Raw genomic sequence first — 20769 nt, 5'->3', positions numbered from 1 at the left:
ATAAAACCCCAAGAAGAAAATGTAAATATTTTTCTTCAACATGTATGACACAGCATTCTACACGGATATGAAAAAGCATCATGGAAAATATCCTAGGGCAGTCAGACGGGTGTAGAATCTGTGAGTAAAACTTGACAAAATGGCGAGGAGTGATGATCAGTGCACGAGTATACATGTATCATCCTGTGCTGCAATCAGGACAATAGACCAGAAAGCTACAGATCTGACAAATACAAACTCATACCTCTCAATGATTCTCTGTCCTGGAGGGGTGTTACCATGGCAACTATTGATTAGAGCAAAAGTACTCTCCTAAGCTCTCTTACTTCATTAGACAGAAAAAGCGGGCAGGCAAAAAAACAGGGCGAGTTGTGCAATAAAATGCCCGATAACTAATTAGCCTGTTTGTAACTGCTTAACCCGGCCAGCTAGCAGCAAAAGAGAAAAGTGAATGCCACAGGGCCACAAGGCTGTACTTACAACCAGATTAATAGTTGTACTGATGAGCACTGTATCACAGGTTAAAAAGGAAATGAACACAAAAAAAAATCTGCAAAGTAATGTGCTAATTCAAGCATTACAACACACTTTCGTACAACCCTGACTAAGATTTAACTTTCGAAATTCTCTTCTGTACAAAGACAGAGATACTGCGACATCGATCAATATTTATTTAAATACTTGTATACTATATAGTAAGGCCTGTTATATTATCACGTGCCTGTACTTACACCTCTGTAGTGGTATTATCTCAAGCATACATATATGTAACTACTGAACTACATGTAGGTATCAGTATTTAATATATCTGGTTGACTGTTGTTTAACTTCACATAGAAATGCCTTGAGTTCCTCGAGGAAACCACTGCCCCGTGACAGCATGCGGAACTAAGCTCCTATTTTTCAGCTGTATGGTATAAATACATACAGAGCACATGAGAGTTGCAGTTGATCTTACAGAGCACATGAGAGTTGCAGTTGATCTTACAGAGCACATGAGAGTTGCAGCTGATCTTACAGAGCACATGAGAGTTGCAGTTGATCTTACAGAGCACATGAGAGTTGCAGCTGATCTCACAGAGCACATGAGAGTTGCAGTTGATCTTACAGAGCACATGAGAGTTGCAGTTGATCTTACAGAGCACATGAGAGTTGCAGCTGATCTTACAGAGCACATGAGAGTTGCAGCTGATCTCACAGAGCACATGAGAGTTGCAGCTGATCTCACAGAGCACATGAGAGTTGCAGCTGATCTCACAGAGTACATGAGAGTTGCAGTTGATCTTACACTTTAGCTTAATAAGCTGAATATCATAGAATATGTCTTATCACAGGAACAAGTTTATGATTGACTTCTGGTTCACCAAAGCATTCTGGGTCTCCGTGGTGACTCCAGACAAGACATCGACAGAACAAAAGCCTCACATGTAGGTTACTTTACCTGTAACTCCACAAGAGTAACTGGTCCTCCTCCAGGTACACACAGCACCCACTAATAACCCTACTCCTTGCTTTAGGGTGGTCCTGAAATATTAAGCCTAGCTGGCCTGTTCTATTCAGCCACTGTATTCACCCCTCAGTTCAGTTAATTAATATTTAAATACATGCCGCTAGTTATCTAGCATCTCATTTCATCCTAGCTAATCTGCAATTATCTGTGTTAAATCCCACCACTGTCATTTGTTAAAAGTGACTTAAACTGCCACTTTCATAACTATGTGAATACAAATATCTTTTACTAGAATGTATACATATATATATATAGTCTCACATGCATATGAAAGTATTTCCTAGGAGGACTGAGTCCCATGGATAGGGCTTGATCTTGCAAGCTGACCTCACAAAGAGAATTAGGGGTCATTCTGGGTTAACTTTGTGCTGAAGACCATACACTGTATATGATGTCTGCAAACACCACAAGGGATAGACACAGTGCAGGTGATGCACTACACGGGATATACACCGTGGAGGTGATGCACTACACGGAATATACACAGTGCAGGTGATGCACTACACGGGATATACACAGTGCAGGTGATGCACTACACGGAATATACACAGTGCAGGTGATGCACTACACGGGATATACACAGTGCAGGTGATGCACTACACGGAATATACACAGTGCAGGTAATGCACTACACGGGATATACACAGTGCAGGTGATGCACTACACGGAATATACACAGTGCAGGTGATGCACTACACGGGATATACACCGTGCAGGTGATGCACTACACGGAATATACACAGTGCAGGTGATGCACTACACGGGATATACACAGTGCAGGTGATGCACTACACGGGATATACACCGTGCAGTTGATGCACTACACAGGATATACACAGTGCAGGTGATTGATGCACCACACAGGATATACACAGTCCAGGTGATGCACTACACGGGATATACACAGTGCAGGTGGTCACTACACGGGATATACACAGTGCAGGTGATGCACTACACGGGATATACACAGTGCAGGTGATGCACTACACGGGATATACACAGTGCAGGTGATGAACTACACAGAATATACACAGTGCAGGTGATTGATGCACCACACAGGATATACACAGTCCAGGTGATGCACTACACGGGATATACACAGTGCAGGGTGTGCACTACACGGGATATACACAGTGCAGGTGATGCACTACACGGGATATACACAGTGCAGGTGATGCTCTACACAGGATATGCACAGTGCAGGTAATGCAGAAATTATCATCCCCCCAAAAATATTTTCATCAGAGCTAGCTTTCTGTATAAGACAAAATGGCCATCTAAAAAAGCACTGTAACGTTCTAAGTAATGTGGGCAGCTTGAGTATTTGCCAATTATATCACACGCAGAAAAAGACTTTCCAGGCTTTTATACATGTAAGTAAATTTGATTGGTGTTCTACGTCGAACTCCAAGAACATTTCATTGATACAATGGCAGTCAGCATTATAGTGGGAAAAAAACCAAGCAGAGTCCCAGAGAAACCCAAAACCATTCACAAAATGCTGGAAGACCTTCCCACGTACAGCCAGATAGGAAGCCAGCATTATCTGGACATGAACTCACAGCGACCACATTGGTAAGAGGCTCCTGGGCTATTGTGCCCCGCTGGAACACTAACCATCTCGGCCCCTTACAACTTCATAATTTCAAAGCATACATCATAAGATTTGACTGGTGTTTTTTTTTTACGCTGCATTCAAGAATATTTCATGGCTGGAAGAAAATGAAGTAAACAAGCAAACTTTGTCAGGTACATACACCTGACAACCCTCCACAGTCCTCACTAAATTGTGAAGCAGAGCTGAAGTCTAACCACAACCTCTCTTGCATACCTGGTCAAGGGCCTGACAGCGAACCAGCTCTCGAATGAGCCTGAAAAAAATTGTAATATCACCATAGGGGTATATTATACTGTAGCCATATTTCAACTTCTCTTTTCATAAGTACTGGGCTGACATAGTATCATATGACCTTCCAGCCCAGCCTAAAACTGAACACAAGCACCGGTATCCAAATACATCTTCGTGGAGCTGATTATTCCTGAACTAACGTAAACGCATGATTACACCTCACTTACTCTCCTTATTATTTAATACATCATTAACCATGGCAAATATCTTATTTCTCCAAAAGAATGTGTTTCGTCTGTAACTAATATAACAGATAAATTAGTCCCAGGCTTTGTGAAACAGCCAGTTCAGCATGTTCACCTTGACCTGGATTAATTATACACATAGACTAAGACTGGCAGGGAGCCCATCCATTCAATGGGAAGAAACAGTTTATAAGATCGCAACATAAAATATATTCTTTGCATCACGCAGTCTCTGGGACTGTTTAGAACGTAGCGAAGCTTTGAAATGGAAGTGTGGAATCGTGGGAAAGCACTGTACAAAATGCCAAGTTCGCCAAATGAAGTGAGTAAATTACACACGTACTGCAAAAACCAAAAGTAAGTCTGTTGGTAGGTGTATGTAATAATGAGACATTGGAACAGAAATGTTCTCGTTGTGACTACTTGACAACACAGAGCGACTCTTACAGATGACATGACATTGACAAGAGGTTGACTGGCCAGCCTCCAGTAGCAACAGAAAAAATGTGGGAAGAAAAAGCGTGGTCATTTTTCATCTACTCTTCTCAGTTTTTCAGCGTCTAAAACCTTTACTTTTCACGATAAGAATACGTTAGTAACTCTCCTCGGCAACCAGTAAATTACCTGAGAATAATTTAACATCAAACGCTATGCATACCTGTGCCAAACAGCTTGTTTTCAGATCTTTAACCAACAAACGGTTCCGCTGTTTTTACCGCCTCAGTATGTCGGCAAACACCTGCTGTGGATTCTCCTCGACACCGTTTGTTTTCGGTCCAACCGGAAGTCACTGTCAACCTGCTTACAGCTTCAAGCGATTCACGCGTCCCTTGCCCGTATCGCATTTGTATATCTGATGAGTACAAAGAAAGGTACCCGTCTGAAAGGTAATTCCTGTGCCCTTGAGGAGATCAGTGGTATATTTGATTGTTACTTTGACAAGGAGATTGACAACAGCTTATCATGCACGTCAGGTTGGTCACATGCCACACGTGCTTGTATAAACATCAGCTGTATACCGTCGATCGAAGGGCTTTAGAAAAAGTGTCATCTGTTTCAACTCCCAACTCTGATTGCTCATGATTTATTGTAGATAACAAACTGCAGTCATTAATAATTTTGTTAACATTCAAACATTTAAACCTATTTAAACATTTTGCCTGAACGATCTTGGAATTGAATGGCTTCAGTTGCTAAAGTTTCAATGCATTGAAAGTAGGTCGCATGAGAGACATACTTAGTAAAAGCATAACTTAAACTTGAAAAATTCACAAGTTTATCTGTATTTATTGATCAGTTGACCAAAGAAGATTCAGTAGAGTAAATTATTTATTATTTCATTGAATTTTTGTAGCAATATCAACTCATGCTGTATTAAGCTGGTATAGCTCTATGTGCATGGTGGACATGATGCATTCCACCAATGATAACTACCATTCTTGTCATGCATCATGCATAGGTGTATGCAATAATGAGTTTGACAATGGAGCAGAAATGTTCTCGTGACTACAACACAGAGCGACTCTTACAGAGTACCGGTACTAGCTTTGTTGCTTGGTTTACCAGGGCAATCATACATAATGAAGAAATCCATGAATTAAAAATTAATGGCATTTCACTTTAACTTGACAAATGTTTACCATATGATGTTGCCTGGGATATGAAATAAAATATGGAAGATGATGATATATAGCGTAGCTTGCTCGACACAATAAGTGTTAGGTCATTTACTGTGTATTTGCACATATTGTTTTGTATATAGATGTAGACACCGATTTACTGACCATGCAGAGTCAATTTAGTTACAAAAATTTTCATTTTTGGACTTGTACTGTAAATGATATCAGAACTGAGGATAATTAATATTTATGCATTTATTTATATCATTGTTGTTTTTACACAATTAACTAAGGATTTGAATTATGACCTTAATACTAGTCCAGCTCTCGAACATTTGAGCTGTTGTGTATTTTTTGTTTGCTACTGCTAGTGTAAGAACTAGAAAGCTGGTCTTGTTACACCCTTCTGTGAAAGCCAGTCAGCCCATCATCGTACACCGGGCTGAGCAGAATGCCCTTTGTCCAGCTATTTAAAACAACTACAGTAATGCACAATTCATCTTGCATTCATTGAATACCGCTTGTCTTCCACTCACATGAAGGTCATGATTTATTTATTTATTTATTTATTTGATAGGTGTTTTACACCATACTCAAGAATATTTCACCTATACGACGGCGGCCAGTATTATGGTGGGTGGATACCGGGCACAGCCCGGGGGGAAACCCACGACCATCCGCAGGTTGCTGGCAGACCTTCCCACTTACGGCCGGAGAGGAAGCCAGTATGAGCTGGACTTGAACTCACAGCGACTGCATTGGTGAGATCTCTTGGATCATTACGCTGCACTAGTGCGCTAACTGAGCCACAGAGGCCCCTCATGATGGGCATGAAGAAATTTGATCAGTATAATTTAGCAAAGGTCAGTGCTTTATGCCGAGCTGTCCAATGACCTGTAACCTACCTACAAAAGTGATTGACTGACATCGTATACATGAAAAATTCTTGAGTAAGGCATTAAGCAACATCAAATTCAGAGTGACAAGAGTTGTCTCCCCTGATCCCCACAACTTTCAGTATTGGTTTGTGCTGAAACTATATTATATGTTGTGCTATGTCATGTTGAAAAAAAAAAAAGAAAAACAAAATAAAAGCAAACTGTAATACAACTGCAAAAGTCTGCACTTTATTTATTTGTTCTCAACATAAAAAGAATATAATGTATAACATTCATTTTCATGATTACACTGATCAAAGAACTGACAGGAATATACAATTCCATACTTAAAGCCATCACAGTCAGCAGTTATACACATGTACTGGAGACGCAAAAGCCTTTGACAAAGCTACAACATAATTCATAAGTTTTTGAGATTCCAACTGATACTGATAAATATGAAGACTGTCAAGATTGAATGAAAATGTTTAACGCTGCATTACCTGAAAAATGAAATACCGGTAATCCAATTAACATTTAACTTTGTAACCATTAACAATAGCATTCACTCTCAGGAAACTGCAGTTCTAACACTGGGATTGTTTTAAAATAACAGGAAATGCTATAATAATGTTATCTTCATCATATAATCCATTAAAAAATTGGTAGAACACACAAGATTTTGGTTTTTGACTTTCTATGCCTCTGTTGGCTCTTGGGGACCAGGTGGCCGGTGGTTTTCACAGATCACAGGACATGATTCAGATGGTTGGATATCGTTTACATTACACCACCACATGCAAGATTGAATTCGCATACATTATAGTCTCAGACAATGAACACCTGTGCATCACACAGGTAGACAAGTTTGTTTATTACTTGCCTAAGATGTATGGTTGTACTACACTCACTCTGGTTTTGTGTAAGGAGAAAAACTGATCATCATTCCTATGATGACATGAATAATTCACGGCAAATATTTATGATTATTAATCATTACATGATATTCTAGTATTTCCACAAGCAATTATTAGCTTGAAACGTGGCATGTTCTGAAAACCATTTTCTCATTAGAAATGTAAGACATTACCATATTCCTTTCTTAAAGAGATACAGAACTGACGCTGATTTGCTGACAGTGAAGATTAGGGTTTTCTGGGTTAAACACTAGGGCCTTGGTCACACTTGAAGAAATCTGCCATACCTAAAATTCAGCTCCGGCAGACATAGCCTGGACTTGCTTATCACTCACACCAGCCAATCACAATGTAACTGATTCTGTATCCCTTTAAGGCTATCCATTAAAAATAAATGCAGGGCTGTACTGGAGGACTAGTGATCAGGTTTACTCGGCTTTACTCCACACATAAACTGGACAGCCGTCATACAAACCAGAGTATGGCATTAAACACAATGGAATCAAATAATAAAGACAATTCTCTGAGAATAAAGTGAAGAGTCTGAAACAAATGGTTTCATATCTATACCATGAGTCTACTCCAACAAAGAAAACTACAATGAAATAAAATATAACATCTCAAACATAAACTACTGCGATGTTTTACAGCTACTGAACAACTCTATTGCATAAATAAATAAAAAAACATACAAGGGTAGATAACTTATTAATGAACCTGAAAGTAATACTTGCTGTCCTGAAATGCTGCTGACTGATGGCAAAACATCAGCAAAGAAAACGTCTTGTCCAGGTATTTTATCTAAAATATCATCCACGACAAAGTTACCAATTGTACTAGATTTTGAGAGGTCTGTAGATCTTAGCAAGTCTTTCTGAAGTTTGCTTGGATTAGGTACAGGTAGTATGATATGCCACTGGGAAAATATTAGTTTCTTTTATTTGCCTCTAAAATGCACTTTTTTTTTACGTTGGTAAACCTGAAGGAATAGCCTTAACCACACAGTAGTTTGTCCAGATTCATGTTCAGTACTTGAAGAGTAATATATACAATCAGAATACAATATACTACAGGAACAAGACTTAGTTCACTGGAAGACCATGGGGATGACAAGTATAATACACAACACAAATATTTACACTGATTATAGCTATCATCTGACTATATACACACACTGAGCATTACAATGAAAAGCGGGCAGCTTTGTGCATTTCAACTTGGGTGGGTATATACAGCGTTAAATATTATCCATGAAATATAACTATAATTTATTGAATTACTAATAATCTAAATATTTCCGGAAATAAGTCATGAATCATAGATAATATTAATTACTTTATAAAAATGTGCCCGCCCTTTTTAAGATGCACTATCAGCCCTCTGTAGCCATAAAGAGACGTCATGGCACAAAGGAATTCCACCATGATGTTGTAACACTGAATTTCAAACCTCGCATATTGACTAGTTTCACAAACAACACTAAAATAATGATGTGTCAAAATAATGTTGTAAATGCCATACCACAGCACAGGTATAATTGCTCTGATAAAGTGTTAACTGTTATATTATTCACTGGTTAATACAAAACTAAGCAGGTACACATACATCTATCATGGAACATGCATTAATTTAAACTGTAAACTGTAAATGTATATTGTACTGTATTAACAGAACCCCAATTTGGTTAGTCTGAACAGGCAAATTTTTGTCTTCTGAGGAAAAATGGAAACATATCTTTTTTGGTGTTTTTCTTTGCTCTGGGAAACCAAGGAGGCAATGTTTTCCCATTTATATGACTACAGTCTCAACTGATGTATAGGCATCAAGGATGTACATTAAAGGTGAAGTACAGTTTCAAATGTATTAATACGCAAAGGTGAAACCAAGGCATCTTTTCTGGCCTTAAAGTCTCCAGGTTTACTCTACAAACATCATGATAATTTCAAAATGGCAAGAAACTTGGCCAAAAATGTTCAGTTGATGGTGAGTGTATATGCTGATAGGATTTGGCCTCTTTTTTGAACATTTTTCATTCCTACATTCAAGAGATGTATGGATCAATGACAGGTGGTTGCAAGGAACTCAATACAAAGGTATCAAATCAATATTAGGTTATTAATTTTACTGATTTAACATAAATAAAATGAATTTGTCCTTCAAGAATATTAATATTTAGAGGATTACTTTATATTCACTTACAATTACGTAGATCAATGTTAACATTTACAGGTACTCAGCATTCTTTACCGCTTTTTACACAAGACATGCAAAAACTCAGATCTTTGGTTTTCAACGACATGCCCGTCAAACAGTGACGATATATAAATGTTAATGACATATACAAATGCTTTTTTAAAATAAAATATATATGTTTTAAAATTCCCAAAAATAAAAAGTAACAAAACAACATGTATCATAGTGGAATGAGTCAATGTTTTTCTAAATTAATGTAGAGGGTATGTTTAAATCCCACCCCACCCCCCATATATATGTGACAGTGTTACATATCACTCAGCGTGTATGACTAGCAGATATACACCTTTACTTTAACAATAGTTTCAAATATACCAGGATGAGCAAATCTCTTAAAAGTTTTAGTACCATGAAATGAAATGTAAGGTACCTGTATTCATAACTCATTTTAAGTAAACTTTATGTAATACATACATACATTAAATATCTTCTCATGATACCACTGCACCAAAAGACTAGAACTGTCACACAGTCAGAAGAGCTTTTATACGGCAATACTGCCAAAATAGTTACCCATTAACTTTCTCGTTCTAAAAATTGAAAAGCTCATCTAAATGCAATAATACTGGTTACACAGAGGCAAGTCAAGGTTAGTATTTAGATTCAAACTACAGTGCAGGTCAACACTTTGTTTACCCCATGACAAAAAACAACAACGTTGGTCCAGTGCCACCGCTTTCATGTAAATGAATATACCTGAACCTCAGGACACACATAGCTGTGAGACAGACCCCATTATATGCAGGTTTCAAAATATGACATTATGACAACAGAGTAATGTCCCTTTGGGGTAGTGACATTGCTTTATTAAATAGTATAAGGTCAATGTGCCCATTTTAACATGAGTTGTAGATGTATGTAAAATAAAGAAAACTATACAGGATCAGATTAATGCTACATCTTTGGTGGGTTTGTGTGCCAAGTTCTGCAAATGTAATGATATTCAGCCGGTAGCTTTTCTGTGCCAAACGGTGGCAATGTGTCATCATCCACATGGATGTCACTCTGTAGTCACCATGACCTAACTCGAGAACTGCACAAGTTCCACTTGTTTGGCCTAAAGAGAGAAATGTGCCTGGTACATGTAGGTTAACAGAGAACCTGGTGCAGTATTAATTACGCTATCTCATCTGCCTCCATTAGCCTCTGTCGCCTGAACTGATGCAGCTCCAGCCACCTCCACTTCTTGTAACCATGGACAGCAGTAGCCAGGTAAAGGAACATGGCCATGTAACCCAGCACCTGAAACATGTAGCACAGGTTATACATCCTCAGGTGAGAACAGCTAGTAACATACAGGTGAGTAAACTACTACTTGTAGTACCATACATGACCTAAACTTTCATTCATAAGAAAATCTGGTAATTCTTCCTGATTCTGGTTGTTTATAATTAACTGATGGTGGAAAGGTGTTTTGAGGTTTGTTTGGAAGGTAGAATTGTTTCAGCACCAATAGTACTATTTTATGAACATCGTTGTTTTACAACAGAAGTCACTTTTGGGGTGGTGGATAACATTTACCAGAGAAAACTACTGTACATGAATCAGTGAACTGTGAACTATATGACTCAGGAATACCAATAAGTTAGGGGGTGAGTGAATGAGTGCTTGGGATTCAACGTCGTACTTAACAGTCATATGACGATGAAGAAATCCTTAGAATGCATGCAATGTGCCTCCTTATTGCAGGACGGATTTCCACCGCTCTTTTATCTAGTGCTGCTTCACTGAGATGACTTTCCCGCCGCCCTGCCAGAGCCATTATACTGATACGGGTACTACCACATTTCCTTACCACACATAACACTAGACGCCTAATTGTCTGTTCTGGAACGTCTGTTCCCATCTTCTGGTAGAAGTCAAAAGCACTGGCCACAAGAGAGGAGCCTACCAGATACAGGAAAGTGAATGTACCATACAGTACCAGGTCCTACAACAAGATACAAGGAGGTGAATGTACCATACAGTACCAGGTCCTTCAACAAGATACAAGGAGGTGAATGTACCATACAGTACTAGGTCCTTCAACAAGATACAGGAAGGTGACTGTGCCATACAGTATCAGGTCCTACAACAAGACACAGGAAGGTGAATGTACCATACAGTATCAGGTCCTACAACAAGATACAGGAAGGTGAATGTACCATACAGTACCAGGTCGTTCAACAAGATACAGGAAGGTGAATGTACCATACAGTATCAGGTCCTACAACAAGATACAGGAAGGTGAATGAACCATACAGTATCAGGTCCTACAACAAGATACAGGAAGGTGAATGTACCATACAGTACCAGGTCCTTCAATAAGATACAGGAAGGTGAATGTACCATACAGTATCAGGTCCTACAACAAGATACAAGGAGGTGAATGTACCATACAGTACCAGGTCCTTCAACAAGATACAGGAAGGTGAATGTACCATACAGTATAAGGTCCTACAACAAGATACAGGGAGGTGAATGTACCATACAGTACCAGGTCCTTCAACAAGATACAGGAAGGTGAATGTACCATACAGTATCAGGTCCTACAACAAGATACAGGGAGGTGAATGTACCATACAGTACCAGGTCCTTCAACAAGATACAAGGAGATGAATGTACCAAACAGTACCAGGCCCTTCAACAAGATACAAAAGGTGAAGGTACCATACAGTACTAGGTCCTTCAACAAGATACAAGGAGGTGAATGTACCATACAGTACCAGGTCCTTTAACAAGATACAGGAAGGTGAATGCATGCACATGTATCAGATAAGATTGAGTACAATAACATGAAAGCCAAATGAGGACAAGAAGAAACCACTGGTTGCCTTGTGTACTTAGAGGACATATCTGTACTGAGGAACCCAATAACTGCACTTCATAAGGTTTCTAGGTCAGAATGAGCTATTACGTCACAGACTGGCCTATGAACAAAAGTCTTCTTGAGGTAACTTGTGATTTCCTAGAAACTAATTAAAAGCCAGATAAAAGCAGACAGCACTTTTCAAGGCTTCCTGTTCTAGGTGGAGAAGCGTAGTCTTATCTTTGTCAAAGCCTACTTTAGAAATTTAATATAATAACAGGTCGAACAACATTTATGTATTAATGTACAGGGAATAAAAATGCCCTTCGCTGATAATTTGATAACAAGGGAAAGACATGTCAAAGGGTGATACAAGTACATGTATTTTCTTAATTCTTATGGGTATACATGTAATGTCCCATGTTACAGGCTGACAACTGCAAGTGGGCTAAATATGGCTGTTCTGAGTTTAGACAAATTTGTTTACAACCTATGAGTACATGTAATAAAATTCCCTAAATAAAGGGTAATTCAGGAACAAAAACACACACTATAACACACACTACAACACACACACTGTAACACACACTATAACACACGCACTATAACACACACTATAACACAGTGTAACACACACCATAACATACACAACGCACACTATAACACACACTAAAACACACACACTATAACACACTGTAACACACACCACAACACACACTATAAAACACACCAAAACACACAAACTAAAACACACACCATAACACACACTGTAACACACACTATAACACACACACACTGTAAAACACACACACTGTAACACACACTATAACACACTGTAAAACACACACACTATAACACACACCATAACACACACTATAACACACACTGTAACACACTATAACGCACACTGTAAAACACACACACTATAACACACACACTGTAACACACTATCACACACACCATAACACACATTATCACACACACTGTAACACACACCATAACACACACTCTATAACACACACTATAACATGCATTATAACACACACTATAACACATGCACTAACACACACATACTATAACATACACTATAACACACTCCATAACACACACCATAACACACACACTATAACATACACTATAACTACCTCAAACAGACTTTCTGATCGTGTAACTTATATGTTTAGATATTTAATAGCATAGTTGTATGTGCATGAGATAAATTACAGATGGAGATTGGTGAGACACTGAACAAACTTTGCTTGAAAGGTAATTTATTCTGATTCTGAGTGTTTAATGTCATTCCTGGGAATTTTTCACCTCCGTTCTAAGTGTGAAACCAGATTGCTCAACCTGTAAAATCCAATCATCAGACAAATTAACTTATATACATACCAGTAGAGGCCAATTGAGTGGGAACGTGGTGATAAGGCCTGTCGTATAGGTCACTAACATCACCAGGCTTGTCAGAATGGTCAATACCAACACAAAAACCATGATACGAAAATGCCAGCTCAAGGGTAAGAGAAGGTAGCTCTCATATTTCCCAGATCCAGATGTGGTCAGACTGATCAGACAGATCATTGATAAGGACTACAATGAGAGGAAAAAAACAAAAAATGAGTTCTCAGTGATGTGAGTACCTGTACATGTACCTGTAACTAGGTGTATCATGTGCATGCCAAAACAGAAGCTTTGAAATTTGAAACACATAATAAGGTTCTGCACTCGGCTCAACTAAATTTAAAATATTCCAAGAAAGTTCAAACAAGCAGGTACATTCAGCCTACATCAGGTAAGACCATAATCATCAGGTTACATCCGTGATCATGATCTGATGTAAGACTCATGCCCTGATGTGTAAAATGTCTCATATTCTAAACCCAGCTCTCTGACCTAGCTGAGAAAGCTCCTTTGTTTTTTCTCAATTCTGTGAGGTTTCCCTCACCTGTATAGATGTGCTTCATGCAGTGTTAAGGTCAGACATGCTCATGTTATGTGATATGTAAAATGGTAAACAGGTAAATTTATAGGCCTTCAGACAAATCAAATATGCTAATGCAGAGCACAATATTACAGAGACATAACCAGACATGCCATCCCAGATGTTACAGCACAGGTCAGACACACCTCATTGCGGGTGTTACAGCCCAGAGTTAGATAGTGCTTGTATGTCACTCTGTTACACATATATTTCCAACACGTTTTACCATGCCACATTTTCTTCAAGAGATGTAACATAGCATTGTCTGTCTAACACAAAAACGCCAACGCAAAAGCTGCCTGTCATGGATGCAGGCCTACATTTACATCTAATTTAGTTTACTTAAATCCATCTCAAATTTTCTGCTGTGCAGCACTTCTCTGATAATGAATCCTACATGTAGTGATATATCAATAGGTCACGCAGGACAGGCCTACACGTTCACATGTGTGGGTGCAAGAATCAGGGATGTAACAAGCAGGAATTATTGTCTTTGTGCCATGCAGGTAGCAATTTAATACAATTTGACAGGTAGCAGCTGAGGTACATAACAAGCATTAATTCTGATACATGTATACGGCATGGTTGGCTATGTATATGTATGTGTGTGTACACATACAACTGTACATATCTCAGCTCTATAAAAGAATTATGTTAACTATTCAGAGTTCACCCTACATTTATGATCAAATTAACACTTAATCTGTGCACATCAGAAATGGAAAGCTCACTGAATTAGAGGCAAATATCTAAAACTGACTAAGTAGTCATTTTGTTACACTCTACTGTTTACACTGAATTAGGTGCAGTGATGCATGTAAGAATCCAGTGTGTGGTGGGTTTTTGGTCCACAATAATAGAATTACATCTGTTCTGTAATCCATATTACAGTCAAACATATACAGCCGATTGGAACTCTTCTGTGTGTGGAGGGACATTGTGCGTATCTACTATGTGCGATTCATGTGACAATGTGCATGCACCTCTGACGCTATTTCCTGTATTTTCCCATAGCTAACCACAGTGTAATCAGTCATGTAACCATATTTGCTTCACTTGGCGTTTGATGGCGTATCCATAATTTTGTGCGTAATGCCCTTTTAGTTAACACTACCCGTACATTCCACCTGTGTTCAAATGTAACGGCCATGTTCTGCACAGTATGTGCTTTGATACCTGTCTCACTCCAACTTTGCGAACTGTTAGGGCAGTGGCGGTAATGTAACATTTACATATCTTTGTTCAAACCCTTTTTGGGAGTAAAGTTCTCACTGAAAGCTGTTAACTTGTCTGTATGCTACACGAGTTTTCATTTCAAGGGAGGTAACTCTTAAGGTCAATTGCCATATTATATGTCATCCTCAATTGTCTCACATTACTCGCTGTAAGAGAAACTTACAGTTTTTCCTTTTCTTTTACAGCTTTTTACCCCTTCCCTTATTTGGAAGTTCCCATATCACAGTACATATGGTTGGGATACATTCTCCAGCTTCCTGTTCTATAGCTGGAACTTATGGGAGGTCAGTTAACTGCAATCCTACACTGGAGAGGCAGTATAACATCCACATGTCTTACATACTTTCATCTACAGATAAATCTAGTGGCATTCACGAACTTAAAACTTTCCTCATGTATATGTACATAATGCCGTATCTAGAAAAAATTCAATGTTCTGATTATAACCTTTGAAGGTGACAATGTGATTGTGCACACATTTCATAAAATGCAAATTTGTGTTAATGCCAGACTTTTTATTAGTACTGCTAATTAAACCATCATATGGTTGTTCAATTGATTTGTCAGTTTTAATATGGCTTAAAAGGATCTGTTTGCGAGCCCAAACATTTTCCAGAACTAGAATCGCTCTAGATATTGCCCTGTATGCTGAAGTATAACTTAGACTGACTAGACACACATGCACACTGACATTCTGGCAGAAATCAATGTGCTGTCATTGTGCCAACCATTCTATCAGTATGGTGTATAAAGCCTACAAGCAGCGTAATGACCCAGGAGCCTCTCACCAGTGTGGTCGCTGTGAGTTCAAGTCCAGCTCATGCTGGCCTCCACTCCAGCCATACATGGGAAGGTCTGTCAGCAACCTGCAGATGGTCATGGGTTTCCCCCGCGCTCGGCCCAGTTTCCACCCACCATAATGTGGCCGCTATCGTATAAGTGAAATATTCTTGAGCACAGTGCAAAACACCCATCAAATAAATAAATAAATCAAATATAGAGCCAACCATGTGGTTCATACACTGAGCTGTCTTTACTGTCGTGAAAAACAAGGTACATGTATTACATAGCAGGGGGAGAGGGTGGGGAGTGGTTGCATCATACTTCTCAGACTTTTATACTTCTATCAAGTATCACGCTAATAAAGTTAAGGCTCTCTGGGAGTAATCTGTACCAAAACTGATCTTTGGCTCACACTGCTGGCCCCAGAATCATGTAGTGATTTTAGCCTTAAGTTTAGATTTCATATCACTTTAAAAATTTTTTTTCTTATGTAACATTATCAAAATATTGTTTGGCAACATAATTTCTGGGTAAATCATTGTAAAACAAATTTTAGCTAACATAATGAAAAGGAAAGTACCTACTTTAATGACTGGAATTTTGACTGAAGTCTAAGGTTGCTTTGTGATCCCGAGGCCAGATTCCACCCAAATTAAGATAACAGCAGACAAAAAACCTTTATTGTTATACAAATCCTTCATTTTTCCTAGGGCATGCATTTATGTAATCCCTGCAACAGGATCAGTAAGCCTACATTTATTACACATAGCTTTCGCCTCCAATTAAGCTGTAACTGTACCTGACTGCCTGCAGGCCATGATAATATCCACATATTATACTGAGGCCTTCCACAAAATTAACAACGTGCAGACATTCTAGTAAGACTACGCCACTCTGGAGACTTACTTCTTATTACCTGTAATTAAGCTTACAGCTGGGACATGACACAAAACATGCTGTAACTAAACTGATAGTGGAGCGTTAATAGACTGGCACAAATGTGGAGTCGGCTTTGGAATACCATGGATCTCGATCACTAATTCATCCATTTGCAGGCCTATAGTGCCCAGTAATTCTAAGAGTAGCACTGGTAACAGATGTTACAGCGACAAGCTAATCTTAATCAGCAATCGTATAACACCATCCGACACCTGTGAATATAGCAAACACTGAGGATATATTAGCTGCAGCCGATTAGCCTGAACCGTGCTCACAGGTGGCTTTAATAGAAACCATCGTGGATGTGTGTATACATGTGTGTGTTGGTGTGTGTGCGTGTATCTAAGAGTATTGTAAGTCTTCAACATTTTCGCATGTTTGCAGAGTGTTTATTCAAGCGTATTCTAAACATTATTCTGTGTAGACTGAGAAGCCATATTATTGGCCAATCCAATCCATTTAGTTTAGTCTTCAAAATAAATCAAACTAAAATACAGTGTGCAGAAAATGTACTGAAAGTTGCTCTTTCACATGCGAAAAGCCTACATAGAAAATTCTGTTGGTCATGTTGGTCGTGACAATGACATATGCATGCATGTACAAGCTTAAGCTTGTAATGCCTAACTATTCATGCATAATGCCCATGTGTGCAAAGACCTCGGGCTACACATAGCCTACATTTTCAGCCTTGCATAGCAAGATACACATGTTCATCAGTGTTCTTTGTTTACATGTGGTTTGTATGTATACCATCCCTGTGCACCACATGTACGTGTATAATTAGGCCTTTTATATAACTTTGCGAAGCCAGCTTGCAGCTAAGATAGTTTGTCTACATCAGCAGTACAACTGATGGTTAATTGTATAGGCCTTTGATATAACTGTCACTGTCAGCCTTCGGCCAGGGGGATCTCCGTCCAATCCATTAACGCAGAATAAGCTGCTGTCGCTGCTGGTATTGATCTATGACAGGACTCTATGCCATACACACAGTACACTGATTAAAACACTTGCCGCCAGCATTTCTCTTCTATCCGTTAGCAAGACACAAACCCATGATGTGTACATGTAGGCTGTTAACACTCATATCCATGTGCAGGCAGACAGGTGTAACACAGGAAACTATCAAATCAACGTAATTCTGGTTTATGTACACAAATGTACACTAACCCCATTTTCTTCTGTACTTCTACACATACTGTAATAAGCCTTCTTACTGGACTGTTCTTGATGAAAGGTTTACCAACTTCTTTTACAAAAACTAGTACTCAGCTGTCTGCCTTTTTACTCAAAATCAAGAAGATTCGTAATTTTCACATCTAAAGCTGGTTCTTAAATCCATGAACTGAGCTGAGCTAAGCTAAGCACAAAGAAGTTTCCTCTTAAACTTCCAGTCAAGGCACAATCCTGGGAAATACCACTACTTAACTTATCGCATATCTCACACATGTACATGGCAGTTGCTACTCTTTCCTACATTTTCTCCCACCTCATACAGTACATTAAAAGTCTACAGTTGAGGAACAACAGAGTTTTTCTCCCAATCTACTATTCATTACGTATGTCTAAGCAAAACATTTTGACAATATTTTCATCTGCTTTGTCCATGTAAACCTCCTCTAGGTTTAGTTCTTCATTTTCTTCCCACTAAGTCAGAATACGATACATGATTAATGATCACAACAAATTTCTTCAACACTTAAACTTTTTTTCTGCCTCCCTGGGAGGGTACATGTATTTGCAGATACCTTCACAACGCTAGTAAATAGGCACTCTAAATGGCCTGATTTGATATATATATATGCAGATGTGTAGATACCAGGCTGGCAAATACCAATATCAGTACATATATATATGTAGATCATGGATCATGCACTATGTAGTTCAAATGAGTGATTATGGCTTTACACCACATCTGAATTGTCACCCATACATGTGCATGTATTTATAGTAATACCATTGTTTGTTTCATAATACATGTAAAAATATTTTTATAACAAAACTTTTCGTTTTTACATTTTATGACAGTGTCTCCTTGTTTGTTAGTAATCAGTTCCAGTCATTGAATATCCATACATGTATAATGCTGCCTCACTGGAAAGCATAGTGCCCCACCCACTCACAGTTCCATGCTGAGACACCGGACTGACTAGTACTTGCACATTCCTTTATTCTACAAGCGTGGCAAGCCAGAAATGTAACTGCCCATTCAAAGTTCTCAAGTATGACCTAACTCGGATTTGAGCTCTTGGTCTGGGATTTTATATGGTAATAACATTGTTTTCATTCATAATAAAAATGTTTTTATAATATATCACAGCTTTTTCTCCAAAAAACCCAGTCCAGCAAAGTTTATTTTGTAGATATATATATTTAATGTCACTTTCTACATTTTATGAGTCTCTCCCATCTTGTAAGCAGACCAGTTCCAATGCTGACATATTTATGGTGGTATGTCACTGAAACACCATGCTCACGACACCAGACATGTTCCCCCACAAAGTCACAGCCTGCCAAATCACACCAGTCCAACTAGTATGTTGCATTTATTCATTTATTCTGTGTGGCAAGCAAGTAACTTGATTGCTCATTCAAAGTTCTCAAGTTCCTAAATCTGCTAGCTCCAACTTTCAGATTTTGAAGAAGAAACAAAGTTTATCGAAACAGAAGAAATGTAACACATGGTCATCTAAGCAGAACCATCAGATGTAACATGTGCAGATCTAAACAGACTGAATGACAAGTGCATGCAAACCAAATGAGCTCTTGTCTACTTTTTTCACTTAGTCCTGGTTTCTCAACACATCATGTAGTATGTTTTGAGAGAAACCTATTAAAGTAGATTCAAGTAGATAGCAGCTCAGAACACCTGTCACATGTAGGCATAAAAACAGAACAATAAAAACGTCATATGTGTACACCTAAATTAATTATTCTTCTAAACCGAACGACCGAATGCACACCTAAAGAGAACACATGGCACATGTATACATTTAGACAGAACAATAAGTATAGGCCTACAATTACTTACCACCTGCAGCACCCTGAAGATGCCGGGGCATGAGCGGAGGTACCTGTTATTGTACTGGATGACAATGGTATCTGTCCTGGAGTTGGCGCGAGTTTGTTTGCCTGATTTCTGCCGCTGACCATCACCAGTTACAGTTACTGACGGTGTCCTGTCTAACTCTGTGGTCACCGTCCGTGGCTGCCCTCCACTCGTCCCGCTTCCGCTATTCGTTTGGTTTCTGTTTGAGCGCCCTGTCAGCGGCAATGCTGTTGTCAGTTTAACCTGTCTTCTGTCAGGTTCGCACAGTATTTTCATCGGTTCTTCATCGTCAGCACTGTCTTGCCTACTGTCATCGTCCAGGGGAGAGCGACTGACGGCACTGACACTTGAGTCCACGACGCAGTCTTCGCAGTATCCGGATTTCCCCGATGCTACTTTGGCAAAACCAGGCGTCGTTCCAGTCACTTGCCTTTCTATTCCTTGACACGACAAGTCTCTCTCAGACTCTTCCATTATTTAGCCAGATTGCATTCTCTTAAGCTGTCAAATTTTGTCAATACCTCTTGAATTCTGAAAGACAACCATCTTATCTTTTTCTTGCCTTCCACACTGGCCCAAGCTGTCAACTATCAAGTAGCCACGCCCCCTTTTAATATTTAGATGTATCCCATACACCATTGAAAAAGCTAAAACGAAACATTATCTAGCAGACACGATTAAAGCCTTGACAAAATTTTGACACAAGTCGAATTAAATGTGTT

General features: G+C 38.9%; 2 protein-coding genes across 2 annotated transcripts in view; both read right to left on the bottom strand.

Moving 5' to 3' along the window:
* LOC135465866 (probable E3 ubiquitin-protein ligase MID2) overlaps positions 1-4347 on the bottom strand; it is a 37317-nt gene extending 32970 nt beyond the window's left edge. Inside the window, exon 1 of the mRNA XM_064743233.1 lies at positions 4263-4347. The gene's annotated coding sequence lies outside the window, so the exon portion shown is untranslated. The remainder of the gene's footprint in view (positions 1-4262) is intronic.
* A 2004-nt stretch (positions 4348-6351) lies between these two features.
* Positions 6352-20604, bottom strand: LOC135465605 (uncharacterized). Its single transcript, XM_064742879.1, has 4 exons — positions 20030-20604; positions 13452-13649; positions 11067-11201; positions 6352-10513 (listed from the first exon to the last, which is right to left on the bottom strand). The coding sequence occupies exons 1-4, from the start codon at positions 20519-20521 to the stop codon at positions 10388-10390; spliced, it is 951 nt and encodes a 316-aa protein (XP_064598949.1). The 5' UTR covers positions 20522-20604; the 3' UTR covers positions 6352-10387.
* Between the last annotated feature and the right edge of the window lie 165 nt (positions 20605-20769).

This window comes from Liolophura sinensis, chromosome 5, assembly GCF_032854445.1.
Source record: "Liolophura sinensis isolate JHLJ2023 chromosome 5, CUHK_Ljap_v2, whole genome shotgun sequence".
NCBI classification, from domain to species: domain Eukaryota; kingdom Metazoa; phylum Mollusca; class Polyplacophora; order Chitonida; family Chitonidae; genus Liolophura; species Liolophura sinensis.
The sequence above is the reverse complement of the archived record's forward strand: the minus strand, read 5'-3'. Positions and strand labels throughout refer to the sequence as shown.

What these genes read in the sequence shown, in the direction of transcription:
- LOC135465605 (XM_064742879.1), bottom strand. Translation starts at nt 20,521, where the DNA reads ATGGAAGAGTCTGAGAGAGACTTGTCGTGTCAAGGAATAGAAAGGCAA. An exon ending in TCTTCAGGGTGCTGCAGGTG is followed by an intron (nt 13,650 to 20,029) that starts GTAAGTAATTGT and finishes CTCTCATTGTAG; the next exon opens with TCCTTATCAATGATCTGTCT. An exon ending in CACTCAATTGGCCTCTACTG is followed by an intron (nt 11,202 to 13,451) that starts GTATGTATATAA and finishes ATCTTGTTGTAG; the next exon opens with GACCTGGTACTGTATGGTAC.